The sequence below is a fragment of the Fundulus heteroclitus genome, chromosome 2, assembly GCF_011125445.2.
Source record: "Fundulus heteroclitus isolate FHET01 chromosome 2, MU-UCD_Fhet_4.1, whole genome shotgun sequence".
NCBI lineage: Eukaryota > Metazoa > Chordata > Actinopteri > Cyprinodontiformes > Fundulidae > Fundulus > Fundulus heteroclitus.
Genome location: NC_046362.1, coordinates 32,260,165 through 32,275,196, shown reverse-complemented (window position 1 = coordinate 32,275,196; position 15,032 = coordinate 32,260,165). Strand labels below are relative to the sequence as shown.

At 42.1% G+C, this 15,032-nt stretch overlaps 1 protein-coding gene across 1 annotated transcript; it reads left to right on the top strand.

The window, feature by feature from the left end:
* The first annotated feature begins 4,655 nt into the window (after positions 1 to 4,655).
* Positions 4,656 to 15,031, top strand: LOC105929616. Its single transcript, XM_021319003.2, has 5 exons — positions 4,656 to 4,947; positions 5,083 to 5,164; positions 10,447 to 10,486; positions 10,586 to 10,738; positions 14,987 to 15,031. Exons 1-5 carry the CDS (start codon positions 4,656 to 4,658, stop codon positions 15,029 to 15,031), a joined length of 612 nt encoding a protein of 203 aa, XP_021174678.2.
* The last annotated feature ends 1 nt before the right edge of the window (position 15,032 follows it).

Here is a 15,032-nt window from a genome sequence, read left to right as displayed (position 1 = left end):
AAAAACAGGAGTGACTGAAATAAAAGGAGGAAGTTGTTTCATTTAGTTCAAGAGGATCCCCACAGAGACAGTTGACTATTTGAGGACTATTGCATAGTCCCTTAATTATGTGCATCATAATTATATATATATATATATATATATATATATATATATATATATATATATATATATTCTGTTGCTAGTCATATAATTAGAATATCATGCAAAAGTCTTTTTTTTCAGCAACTCCATTTGAAAAGTGAAAGTTGGTCTTAATATATTACTTAAGACAAAAACAGGATTTCCATTAATGTTGGCTAAATGAAAAGTATGAGCATGTACAGCTCTCAGTACTTAGTTGGTACTCAATTTCCCTCTGCTCATGTGTTGTGAGAGTCCAGGTCTTAAGTAATATTAAAATCTTCTGAGATACTGAATTTGGGGCTTCTGTTAGTTGTCAGCTATAATCATCATCATTAAAAGAAATAAACACTAGAAATATATCAGTCTGTACGTAATGAATGACTATAATATAGAAATTTCACTCTTTGAATGGAATTATTGAAAAAAGAAACTTTTTCATGATATTCCAACATTCTAATTATATGACCAGCATTTATATATATATATATATATATATATATATATATATATAGCTGTTGCTTTTTTATTTGCCAAAAAATTCACAGGAGCAACAATTATTCAACAGTGAACTGTTTAGCTTATCAACTTATCTTGCAAAAATCAGCTAGTCATCTGAGAGAACGTGCTGTTTCCCGCAAACTGCCTCTAGATTCAGGCGGCCTTTGCGCAGACGCTGGACGAAAACCAGCCGTAGAGACATTAAGGAGAAGAAGATGCTCGGACATCCTCTTTTACAGAAGAAGGAAGGATCGCTGCAATAGCCGGCTTTTATATGACAGTTCTAAACAGGGAAGAGGGCTGTTTGAACTCCCGCTGACTGGTTTCACTGATTGACCGAGGTAGCACAAAATTTTATTTTACAGATTAATACGGTAAGGAAAGCTTATGGAATGAGACCTATAAAACTAAACATGTTTTAGCTCTCTCTGCTAAATCATTCTAGCAGAATAAACCGATTGTCTCATTTAATGTTGAGACAAAAAACTGTTTGATTAGAACTCAGTTATTTTCTTTACTTGTGTAAATCTTGTTTTCTCTTCTACAGATGAAGGACTTCGGGAGTGATATTGGAGCTCTATCGGGGAACATGCTGAGAGTCAACATGTTACTGAGTGTCCTCTTTCTTCCAGGTGAGCTGCTGTTCATCTTCTTTCATTTAGAGACATCACAGAAATCATTGCTGATTTTAAGTGTTTGATTCTGACATAGTTTTAAGGCTCTACATGTAACATTGCAGCTAAATTTAAGTTTGTGATCTTTCTCCTCAGGCAGATTTTACTCCATGTCATATTCATCGTTTTTCTATTTTTGATACAGGTGTTCTGGGTAAATGTGGCAGCAGTACCCCAGTCGTCTTCATCACCACACCAAATAAGAGCGAAGCACTGAGTGGATCGTGTTTGCAAGTTCCATGTATATTTAGAGCTGAGAAAGGAGGTAGTGATTTTAACAGTGAAAAAAAAACCCATGGAGCATGGATTCTAAGTACAAACAATATTTATAAAATCAACCAAGGAGTTTCCAGAAATCAAGCAAATATAACTGGAAACCTCAGCCAAAACAATTGCAGCACTGTGTTTTTAAACATAAACAAGACTGAAGCTGGCAAATACTTTCTCAGAATTGAGAACGACGGCTACAAGGCAACAGCTTGTTCTATTCCTCTTGAAATAACAGTTCAAGGTAAGACTGACACATTCACATTCGACTCACATTCAAGCATTTTTATTTTCCCTTACCATGTTACCATAAGTATTATTTAGATGTTGCATTATTAAACGAAGCTGCATATAATTTGCCTCTGATCTCGGAACTAACGAGCTGCAGATTACGCCATCTGCGCCTTTTTGTGTTCCAGTTTCCCTCTTGTCAGATAGTAGAGAAAAACATGGACGCTCGCACAAAAGCCCGTGTTAAACATACAACTACAGCCAACCTAAAAATGCATTTTAATGACACATTTTATCGCAAAACCTTTGTCTTTTTTATGCTGCGCTGAACTGTTCAATTGAACATGAAACTAAACAACAGGTGACGATCCTTCATTGCACATTTATCCACCATGCGGTTAAATCACTAACAATGACAATAACACTGTTCTACGCAGTGTTTTGTGCATATAAACACGGCTGAAACATCCCGTCTTATTAGCGTTGAATGGTAGGAAATGTACGACTGACTAAACATTTCAAAATAATAGAGAGCTGCTAAAAACCATCAAAGAACAAAGTTTTACACCATGTTGCTGAGAGGAGCAGCCATCATAAATGCAGAAGTCGGGTATCGTCCTGTTGGACCAACTTTCTTATCTGTAATTCTGATGTTAGGCGTCTTTTCAGTTCAAATTTATGACGTGGAGGTTGTTATTTCTGACTGCTGGGGACAAAACGAACGTAGCATAAATATGCTGACTGCTTCCACCAAACAGCTTTAAAAGATCGGGTCACTGTCAGAGCGTTTCGTGACTGGGTGCCACATGTGCAACAAACTAGGGCTCCATCCGAATACTCTGATTGGCTAAGGAACCTTTAGCTAAAGCGAAAGTGCGTCAGCTGCCGCCATGATAAGTGTTTTTATTACCGAACATTTAGAACCTAGGGCTGGACAATAATTCAATAACGATATATATCGATCACCGCCATTATAAGTGTTGTCTGACCAGTGCAGCCAGTAAGGAAGGAGATAAGAAAATGAGCCTGTGTGATTCCTCTGAGGCTAATTCAGCATAGGAACCTCGTAATGACCCTTAGAGTCGCTACGACGCTATGAGAAGTCCCACAATCCTTTGTGTGACATGACGTATAAACACAGCCCACCTCACGGAAATTAATGAAAATGTCCAGAGTACGGCTGGATGATAATTCAATAACAATATATAACGATCAGTGATAGAAAAAAAGGGTAAATAAAAAGTTCAATAGAATAACAGTTCTCCTTCCATTTGCATTCGAGCCATGTAGGTTAATATTACCCTCGTTATATCCTCCCAACCAATCACAATGCAGACCCAGGAATAATCCGTCACTAATAGGGCTGGACGATAATTCAATAACGATATATATCGATCGATAGACGTATGGTTCAATATAAAAAAAGGGGGTCAATAAAAAGTTCAATAAAAGAGCAGTGCATTCTAGCCTATCATGTAGGTTATTACTACAGTCATTGCATCCTCCCAACCAATCACAAACCCAGGAAAGCTCCATCAGCCTTCAGAGAGTTCAGAGAACATGTCTCCTTTTTTTTCTTTTTAAACACTTACAGTTTTCGTAAAACGTTGGTTGAATGAAGGGTTGTGTTTGAATCCATTTATTTAAAAATTGGACATTAAGCAACAGCATAAAATGGCCATGGCTGCACTTAAAATTTAGATTTTAGATTTTTTTTTGATAATTATCGATATCGATCAATATGATTTCTATTTTATCGATATGCTTTATTTCTATATCGTCCAGCCCTATTCACTAAGCTCCGTCCCCTTCTAAAAGTTCAGAGAGCATGTGTTATTTTTTTCTTTTTTTAAAACTTACAGTTTTGGTAATAATTGGTAGAATTAAGGGTTGAGTTTGAATTCAGGGTTGGTTTTCTTTATCTAAAAAGAGGTCAGTAAGCAACAGCATAAAATGGCCAGGGCTGCACTTAAAAAATATATTTTTTAATTTGTTCATAATTACCGATATTAATCAATATGATTTCTATTTTATCAATATGCTTTTTTTTCTTCTATATCGTCCAGCCCTAGTCCAGAGAGAAGAGAGCGCACACTTTGTAGTTCATTTTAGGAAGACTGTAGGCCTGGATTTGACTAGAATCATCCATGTGCGTCACCGATGTGTACTAACGTATTAAAGGTTGTCCAAAAATTGGCACAGCAATCCGGAGCTCCTTTCCTCTCTATGATAATGTTCTTACTGCTGACCCCATGAAAGGTCAAGGAACAGGAGCTAGGAGCTAAAATTAAGGATATTCAGATGGAGCCTTGGTCATTAAATGTGCCACTAAATATTCCTCAGACAACTGCTGGTGGCAAAGTAACATGAAGTGATGGTGGTGTGATATTTCTGAGTTAGAAATTAAGGAATTTCATCGCCTCTTCATTACTTGTTTCAAAATGTGTTGTATTGCAATTTTTGATTGCAAAATTATCCTAAATTGTGTTTTTGTGTGTCAATGTGTAATTGCAGATACTCCTTGGAAGCCCAGCATTACCATCCCTGATAATCTGAAGGAGCATCAGTCTGTCACTATAAACTGCTCCGCTTTGACTCCCTGTCCAAACTCGCCTCCTGAACTCACCTGGAATCTCAAACAAGACTCTCACAGACAAACAGAGGAAAACACAGATGAAACCGTCACAACTAAAATCCAGGAGACCATCACCCTGTCAGACAAACACGACGGATTCGTCATCAACTGTTCTGCCAGATATCCTGTGACTGGAGGAAACAAGACAGCAAAGAAAGAAGTGATTCTCAATGTTTTATGTAAGTGGTCCTGTCCGCACGTCACGGTTCAGCTGTTTCTGGTCAATGAAGCTGATGTGCGTCCCGTTTTCCTCAGATGCTCCCAAAGACACCTCAGCATCCATCAGTCCGACGGGTTCTGTGTCAGTGGGCACCTGGGTGGAGCTGAGCTGCTCCAGCAGAGCCAAGCCTCCCGCCAGCTTCAGCTGGTTCAGGAAGGGCAAAGATGGAGCCGTCGTCAACGTATCTGTGGGGCCGGTTTACAGCTTCAACGTTACTGAGGGAGGAGAGTTTCACTGTGTGGCCAAAAATCATCTGGATCAAAACAAGTCAGCTGTGATTCAAATTACTATTCAAGGTAATTAATTACCTAATTAAGGACCAACCAATGTGATGTCCACGTGAATGTTGACGTTTCATGTTACTAATTTACATTTTCTGGCATAATTTTTGTTTCCTCTTTTAATATATGCAAGTGTTTCTCTGCAATCAGGTGCGGTGAACCTTCAGATTTTGATTCCACTTCTTGCACTGATTGTTGTCAGTTTGCTTATCTGCCTGGTGTTATCTATTTGGTGAGTATTAAACTGATGTTTTCTCGATCAATCAATCAATCAATCAATCAATCAATCAATCAATCAATCAATCAATCAATCAATCAATCAATCAATCAATCAATCAATCTTTATTGTCAACTACAATTTGCATTGTAATCGAAATTACAGTTTCAGTTTACAGCGTCCGTCACATTCATCACAAACATTTGGGGGGAACAGTTGACTGAGGCCTTGCGTCGCCAAAGAACGCATTCTTCCAACTGCCAAGGACCCCGACTGACACTGTTTCCTTAGGGCGCTGCCTTTAACGCTGTGGAAAGATAGGAACCACATTTGGGGAGCACGAGGGGAGAAAAAGGCACATTTCACACTTTATCCTTGACAGGGTACAGTTTGGGATATGTAAAAAAAAAAAAAAGCACATATGGCGAGACAACATTCCAGCAGAGGGATACTTTGGAGGCATTGGAATCCAAACATGTATACGTCTTAAACGCTGGTGAAGATTCTCAGTCATCCAGGTCATGGTCATTCCAAAAAAGTAAAAAAACAAAGCAACTGGACTTGTTTTTCGTAGTTGAAGACATTTCGCTTACTCTCCAGGAAGCTTTCTCAATTCAAAAAGTCTGGAGTAATGTGGAGTATGAAGCTTTATACTACTGCCCAAACAAAGGCCTTGTAATGGCTTAGATAACATGCACATTCAACAGAAACAGGTCCACCCCTTAGTAATGGGCGGTCGTTAAAGCCATTAAGCCAGCAGATTGGAACAAACTGGTCCACTCCTTTCTAACGAGGAGTTGTTAGGGTTGTTATTGGCCTGGCTTAAAGGAACAATGTTTTGATCACCCATATGAGGGTGAGAATTGATGTGATGATTGGCCAGAATTAATCCTATAGCTGGATTGTAAGTTTTTGAGAGTTAGAACCTAAGGCCTCCTCCCCTGTTGGTTTTTCTCTCTTAACGTAGATGGCTTCCTTCACACCCCTTTCAAACCATCTGTCTTCTTTGTCCAAAACAACCGCCCATTACTAAGGGGTGGACCTGTTTCGTTTGAATTTGCATGTTATCTAAGCCATTGCAAGGCCTTTGTTTGGCAGTAGTATAAAGCTTGATACTCCACATTACTCCAGACTTTTTGAATTGACAAAGCTTCCTGGAGAAGAAGCGAAACATCTTCAACTACGAAAAACAAGTCCAGTTGCTTTGTTTTTTTACTTTTTTTGGAATGACTTAAACGTCCTCAACAAAATCGAAAAACACACCATCCTCCACCCGTTCCAGGAGTCCAGGGTGTATCCCACAAAGTGTGTCCCGTCAGGACAGGACGGGTCCCCTTTTCCCTGCATTCCCGTCAAAATTTTTTTTATCAAATGCTTTGAGAGTCCAGCAGACCAGATCCATAGTTTTCAGAAACGCCCACACCATTTTCTGCTTGTCAGTTTTCTAATTCTTTTGACAACTCAGGCAAAAAAAACAACTTTCAAACAAAATTCTGAATTCTTGAATTTCCCTTGGATTTAGATGCCTCTTGTTTTTTTGTGTTTTTTTTTATAACAAAGATGGAAAAGGACAATGCTGGACAGTTAGTCACTTGAACTAAGCAATGTGAACATTTGTCCGTCCGTCCGTCCGTCCGTTGTCTTCCGCTTATCCGGGGTCGGGTCGCGGGGGTAGCAGCTTCAGTAGGGAGGCCCAGACGTCCCTCTCCCCAGCCACTTGGGCCAGCTCCTCAGGAGGAATCCCAAGGCGTTCCCAGGCCAGCCGGGAGACATAGTCCCTCCAGCGTGTCCTGGGTCTTCCCCTGGGTCTCCTCCCGGTGGGACGTGCCCGGAACACCTCTCCAGGGAGGCGTCCAGGAGGCATCCTGACCAGATGCCCGAGCCACCTCAACTGGCTCCTCTCGACGTGGAGGAGCAGCGGCTCTACTCTGAGTCCTCCCCGGATGACTGAGCTCCTCACCCTATCTCTAAGGGAGAGCCCAGACACACTACGGAGAAAACTCATTTCAGCCGCTTGTATCCGGGATCTCGTTCTTTCGGTCACGACCCAAAGCTCGTGACCATAGATGAGGGTAGGAACGTAGATCGACCGGTAAATCGAGAGCTTCGCCTTTTGGCTCAGCTCTCTCTTCACCACAACGGATCGGTACAGCGCCCGCTTCACAGCAGACGCTGCACCAATCCGCCTGTCGATCTCCCGCTCCATCTTCCCCCCATTCGTGAACAAGACCCCAAGATACTTGAACTCCTCCACTAGGGGCAGGACATCCTCCCCAACCCGGAGAAGGCACTCTACCCTTTTCCGGTTCAAGACCATGGTCTCGGATTTGGAGGCACTGATTTTCATCCCGGCCGCTTCGCACTCGGCTGCGAACCGCTCCAGTGAGAGCTGTAGATCACGCCCTGATGAAGCCAATAGGACCACGTCATCCGCGAATAGCAGAGACGCAATCCTAAGGCCACCAAAGCGGATCCCCTCAACACCTTGGCTGCGCCTAGAAATTCTGTCCATAAAAGTTATGAACAGAATCGGTGACAAAGGGCAGCCTTGGCGGAGTCCAACTCTCACCGGAAACGAGTCCGACTTACTGCCGGCAATGCGGACCAGACTCTGACACCGGTCGTACAGAGACCTGACAGCCCTTATTAAAGGGTCCGGTACTCCATACTCCCGGAGTACCCCCCACAGGATCCCCCGGGGGACACGGTCGAATGCCTTCTCCAGATCCACAAAGCACATGTAGACTGGTTGGGCAAACTCCCATGCCCCCTCAAGAATCCTGCTGAGGGTGTAGAGCTGGTCCAGTGTTCCACGGCCAGGACGAAAACCACACTGCTCTTCCTGAATCCGAGATTCGACTATCCGACGGACCCTCCTTTCCAGAACCCCTGAATAGACCTTACCAGGGAGGCTTAAGAGTGTGATTCCTCTGTAGTTGGAACACACCCTCCGGTCCCCCTTTTTAAATAGGGGGACCACCACCCCAGTCTGCCAATCCAGGGGAACTGCCCCTGATGTCCACGCAATGTTGCAGAGCCGCGTTAACCAACACAGCCCCACAACATCCAGAGCCTTAAGGTACTCAGGGCGAATCTCATCCACCCCCGGAGCCTTGCCACCGAGGAGCTTTTTAACAACCTCGGCAACCTCAGCACCAGAGATGGGAGAACCCGACCCAGAGTCCTCAGGCTCTGCTTCCTCAATGGAAGACGTGTTGGTGGGATTAAGGAGGTCTTCGAAGTATTCCGCCCACCGACGCACGACGTCCCGAGTCGAGGTCAGCAGCACACCACCCCCACTGTAAACAGTGTTGGTACTGCACTGCTTCCCCCTCCTGAGACGCCGGATGGTGGACCAGAATCGCTTCGAAGCCGTACGGAAGTCTTTCTCCATGGCCTCTCCGAACTCTTCCCACGCCCGAGTTTTTGCCTCGGCGACCAGCCGAGCGGCCTGCCGCTTCGACTGCCGGTACACATCAGCTGTTTCCGGAGTCCCACAGGCCAAAAAAGCCCGGTAGGACTCCTTCTTCAGCTTGACGGCTTCCCTCACCGCTGGTGTCCACCAGCGGGTTCGAGGGTTGCCGCCACGACATGCACCGACAACCTTGCGGCCACAGCTCCGACTAGCCGCCTCAGCAATAGAGGCGTGGAACATGGTCCATTCAGACTCAATGTCCCCCGCCTCCCTCGGGACGTGTTTAAAGTTCTCCCGGAGGTGGGAGTTAAAGCTCCGCCTCACAGGGGACTCCGCCAGACGTTCCCAGCAAACCCTCACAGTACGTTTGGGCCTGCCCGGTCGGACCGGCTTCCTCCCCCGCCATCGGAGCCAACTCACCACCAGGTAGTGGTCGGTGGAGAGCTCCGCCCCTCTCTTCACCCGAGTGTCCAAGACATGCGGCCGCAGGTCAGATGAAACGACAACAAAGTCGATCATTGAACTGCGACCTAGGGTGTCCTGGTGCCAAGAGCACATATGGACACCCTTATGCTTGAACATGGTGTTTGTGATGGACAATCCATGACGAGCACAGAAGTCCAACAACAAAACACCACTCGAGTTCAGATCAGGTGGGCCATTCCTCCCAACCACGCCCCTCCAGGTCCCACTGTCATTGCCCACGTGAGCGTTGAAGTCCCCCAGCAAAACGAGGGAGTCCCCAGGAGGGGCACTCTCCAGTACCCCTTCCAAGGACTCCAAAAAGGGTGGGTAATCTGAACTGCTGTTTGGCGCATAAGCGCAAACAACAGTCAGAACCCGTCCCCCCACACGGATGCGGAGGGAGGCCACCCTCTCGTTCACCGGGGAAAACCCCAACGTGCAGGCACCGAGATGGGGGGCAACAAGTATGCCAACCCCAGCTCGGCGCCTCTCACCATGGGCAACTCCAGAGTGGAAGAATGTCCAGCCCCTCTCAAGGAGACTGGTTCCGGAGCCAGAGCGGTGCGTCGAGGTGAGTCCGACTATCTCTAGTCGGAACCTCTCAACCTCGCGCACAAGCTCAGGCTCCTTCCCCACCAGAGAGGTGACATTCCACGTCCCAAGAGCCAGCTTCTGCAGCCGAGGATCGGAACGCCAAGGTCCCCGCCCTCCACTGCTACCCGTTACACATTGCACCCGACCCCTTTGGCCCCTCCGACAGGTGGTGAGCCCATCGGAAGGGGGACCCATGTCGCCTCTTCGGGCTGAGCCCGGCCGGGCTCCATGGGCAAAAGCCCGGCCACCAGACGCTCGCCAACGTGCCCCACCTCCAGGCCTGGCTCCAGAGTGGGGCCCCGGTGACCCGCGTCCGGGCGAGGGAACACGAGGTCCAACAATCGTACTCATCATAAGGGGAGTTTTGGGCTGCGCTTTGTCTGGTCCCTCACCTAGGACCTGTCTGCCTTGGGTGACCCTGCTAGGGGCTTAAAGCCCCTGACAGCATAGCTCCTAGGATCACTGGGACACTCAAACCCCTCCACCACGGTAAGGTGGCAGCCCAGGGAGGGGGTGAACATTTGCATTTTTTTAATTTAAAAATTATGTGTAGCTGAAAATTGTTCTCTTTAAAACAAGCAAATCCTGTTTATTCTCCTTTTAGTGTATTTCATTCATCTTCTAATTTCATCAGCGTCTCTACCACCTAAATTCGGATGTGATCTTAGCAATGTTGGTCCTGGTTTCCAGTTATTCTTTAGTCTTTCTGAGATTGCATTGTCACCTTTTAGAAATCGTGGAGGACCAACCCTGCCATACTTCAGAATACGTCCTCCATACAAAAAAAGGAAAGTTATTCTGACAGCTATCTAATGTCTTCTAGGTGCTTCAGATCCAAACACTCAACTTCAGAACACACTGAGGTACAGAAATGTTCAACTTCTTTCTCAACGGTGCAAGTTTTCATTTTTACATTTCAGACAGCGTCAGAATAAAAGAACGGCAAAATATTTTTTTTACAGGATCAAAGGGAAGAGAACGTTTATGTTGAAATGGCAGGCTGTAAATCGGAGGAAGAACTTCATTATGGGGAAGTGAACTTCGTGAGGAAAAGACCTGAAGCTTCCTCTGTCTCGCCGCAGGACGGCGAACAGCAGGACACGGTTTATGCTCAGGTAAAAGTGTCTAACGCAGGAAACAGCTCAGCGCGGGCCACTGACCGTCCAGAGGATCTCTATGCAGAAGTAAAGACAAAATAACATTACACACATGCAAATATGTCCAGGAGCAAATGAAATAAGTTAAACTTTCTTCACCTCAATCAAAGTAAAACGCAAGTTATACTATTTGGTCAGAGTCTTCACACAACAGATCCAGATCTGATTCTTGGTTCTTTAGCACGGTTTTGTCAGACCTCTGCTAGGAATCTTGGTTTTACTTTTGATAGTTGTTTAAAGCTAGATAAACAAATTAGCTCTGTCGTCAAGTTTTTATCACCTGCGTATTTTAGCTAAAGTTAAATCTTATTTTTGTTTAAAAGACTTTGAAGGACTTATCCATGCCTTCATCACATCTCGTTTGGACTATTGCAATTCATTATATAGAGGCCTGGATAAATCACAGATGCAGCGACTTCAAATGATCCAGAACACAGCGGCTCGGCTTCTTACAGGAACCAGGAAGCGTGACCATATAAGGCCCATACTGGCCTCTTTACATTGGCTGCCTGTTTTTTATCAAATAGATTTTAAGATTCTCTTATTAACTTATAAAGCTTTAAATGGATTAGCTCCCCACTTATCTTCTGGAACTTTTAAAATTTCAGCCCGTGTCCAGAACCCTACGTTCTAATAATCAGCTTTTACTAACAGTTCCTCGGACCAGACTTAAGAGGAAAGGAGATCGGGCTTTTTCTGCTGTTGCTCCTTCTCTATGGAACAATCTACCTTTCCAAATTAGATCTGCCCACAGCCTGGATCATTTTAAATTGCTTCTTAAAACTTATTTTTATTCTTTGGCATTTAATTAAACTAGTGTTTGATACTTTGTTTTTATTCATTTGTGTTGTTGTCACTCTTGTACAGCACTTTGGTGCAGTTCTATGCCTGTTTTAAAGTGCTATATAAATAAATTTGACATTGACATTGACATTGATAAGTATCGTCAACGTTTTTTTTCTTGACAAATATATTAAATATTGGCATAACATTCACAACGGATGTCAGTAACAACCCTAATAATCCACACATACAGAGAAATCATAAAAAATAAGTAAAAAAATGTCATAATGAGTGAAAAATTGCAATGAAATGAAGTTGGTATCAGCACATTATGCTGTAATGCATTGATCTCCCTACATGCAAACTTACGGCATGGTGCTTTTGGGGTGATGTGCAGAAGCATTCTTCCTTTAAACACGGTGTGTGCGCAACAACATTTAGCTTTGGCCTTTTTACAAGCTTGGGGAAATATTTAAACATGCGGTTTGTTCAGCAGCGGGTTGTTGCACAGTTCAAAGAGGCCGTTGCATTTACGAGCATGACTTCTTACTGTTTGCACAGGGGGAAAAAAAAAACTGTGCGTTACTATGGGCCCCTTGCTGTGGCTGATTTATGTTGAAATTATGTCCTTTCCACTTCTGCATGAGGCCCTCACAAAATATTGAGAAGTTTATAAATACAGCCGGAACTGTTGCCATTCATCAGTTATTTTTAATCAGAAAGATTTTTGTGTGAGGTTTTACTAATACTAAATCGGTACCATTTATCATTCCTTTCTGATGAGTTTTTAAGGTATTTATTGTTTTCAATTCAGTTTATTATTAGTATCATATAATGGCAATTTACAACATAAGGCACTTTATAACGTTTTCTCTTCTCAGAGTATTTTGATGGAGGCTCTTATTTTAATGTTTAATGTTACTCCTATATTTTTGGCTGGAGGATTGATTTGTGTTTCAGTTCAGCTCCTTCTGTATGTTTGTTGTGATCTATGCTTGAGTTTAAACTTTTACAATCATGCAATATTGAAACTCACTGGTTTTGTTGTGAATTGCTGGCTTCCGCCATTGCGCTCATTGTGGTTCCTTGTTCTTATTTCTGCCATAAGTCTTAAAATATCTTGTCTGCATTTGGGTCCTACAAATCAACAAAATATGACAAATTAATGGACAATTTTGTTTCTAATTTCTTTGTATGTGTACGGGTGCTGGTCATAAAATTGGAATAAAATGAAAACGTTGATTTATATTTCAGTAATTCCATTCCGAAAATGGAAACTTTCATATCATATTCATTCATTATGCACAGACTGATAAATTCCAAGTATTTATTTCTTTTAATTTAGATGAATATAACAGATTATAGTGAAACAATCAACTTTTTCATGATATTTTAATTATAGGATGAACACATGTACATTGGGTTGTTATCAAAATCCTGTTTTAATTTTATTTTACTACTATTATAAAAATGCTTACTGAGAAACAAACTTTGACATATTCAATACGTGTTACCAGCTATGTGCAGCTATAAACCTTCTCTTCCTGTAATGGGATTAGTCTCCTGTAACGTTATCATAATTAAAATACGGGGTTTGTTTTATGGCAGCGCAGATTTAAGCTGGTTGGGTAATGAGGAAGTATTCCCAATGTTTTTTCCCAATGTTTTCCCAATGTTTTCTTTCAGAAAACACATTATGGTGGTTTGACAAAAAAACAATTACTAGTTATGTATAAGAAATGTATCTTCAGCATTTTAATTGCTGTGTTGAATCACTTCTTCTTTTGACTGTTGTGGTGTAAAACGATGGTGACCTGTCACAAAAGCAGTGGCTCTAAATGTGCATTGTTTTTTTATTACTTAATTTTATCAGCTGAACATTTTGTCATTTTTGGATTGAAGATGAGTCAGTATAAAGATTTTGCTTCCTGTCTTGGCTGCAAGAGCTTCTGACTGCACTAAATAAAACTTTCCACAGCTGAACTTTTTCTGCCTGGTTGAAGATTTAAAACTTCATGCATTCTGTATTTATTTGCATTGTTTTGTATTTATTTGCAACATGTATTGTAATAATTGTTATGTCTGGATTCTTATTTTATGTGCTATGCGTCTAAAGCATATTATGCAGCTCTTTTTGTTGAATTTGTTCTTTCAAATGTTTAGATTTAAAAATCATCATACCCCTTACTGGAAAAAACTGTTATCAGGAATGTAAAGTCTGTTATTCTTGTTTTTTTGTCTTTATATTTGTACCTTTATGTGAATCTGCAGGCTGTAACTCTGTATCTTTGCACCTGGTGCACCTGAATTTCCCCAGAGGGACCATAAATGTTTTGTCCAATGTGTCTTTGTGTTGCTGTGATGCAGATCATGTCTCGATGTGTGTTATGTCTATTTATATGGTAACGCACAATGACAATAAAGCTTCTTGAAATAAGCGACCCTGCAAAGATAAGTGGGTATACTGTAGACCAGGGGTTGACAAACTTTTCAGCCCTTGATCCCCCAGAGACTGCAGGGGAGTGTGAGTCTTTTTTGCGAATAAAGTAGTCATTTTTCAAAAGCTCTTACAAAAAGTTTTCCCCTGTGTTCTTGTAAGGTTATATTATGGTATCGGTTTCACATGTAATAAATAATAACATCAAAGTATTATTAGTATCAGGACTTTTAAGCCCTGACTTTATTGTGCTAATATTACGACTTTGTTCTTGTAATATTATGACTTCATTCTTAGAATTTCCAAAAGAAAGTCGAATTAGCAGCATTGTACATTAAAGAAAGGAAATTATTGGCCACGGAGGAGAACATTTCTACAAAACCACAGAAAGTCTTAGATCAATTTAAAAAAATTGCAAGGAAAAAAAACGTATTCTCTAACATTGCAAAGTTAAAAATCTGAAGGGTATTCCGTCCAGACTCCCACTCTGGGAACCCCTACTGTTGATAATGGATAGATGAGAAAATTTTTATTAGAATATTAGCCCCCCCAAACAAAAAAGACAAACGGAAAAAAAAAAACAGCATCACACCCACTCCTTAAATATTTCTTATTGAAAATTGTTAAAAAAAAATAACGCACTTTATAAATTGTCACTATAAATGAATATGATGAATGTGAGAATTATTCTTGAGTTGTAGTCACCTCAATCTACTGTTTGCTGTCGTTCATATTAGTGGTGATTATATATATATATATATATATATATATATATATATATATATATATATATATATATATATATATATATATATATAAAAATCTGTGATCACCTTTATTAGTAGAAGGACTCTTGCAAAACCGTCACAAACATCTTGGTATAACAAGCAGTGTGTTCTATAGAAAACTCAGTTTCCCAGCAGGCCTGTGTGTTTCTAAAACGAAACACTGGCGCACTGACGTCACGTCCCCGCAACACGGCGTAGCCAATAAGCGGGATGGGCGTGTCCCTTCGTGAGTCTGTGAGCTGAG

Bases quoted from the DNA above. Each gene is read 5' to 3' on its own strand.
- LOC105929616 (XM_021319003.2), top strand. From the start codon at position 4,656: ATGAAGCTGATGTGCGTCCCGTTTTCCTCAGATGCTCCCAAAGACACC. The intron at 4,948-5,082 runs GTAATTAATTAC...CTCTGCAATCAG, and splicing joins GATTCAAATTACTATTCAAG to GTGCGGTGAACCTTCAGATT. The intron at 5,165-10,446 runs GTGAGTATTAAA...AATGTCTTCTAG, and splicing joins TGCCTGGTGTTATCTATTTG to GTGCTTCAGATCCAAACACT.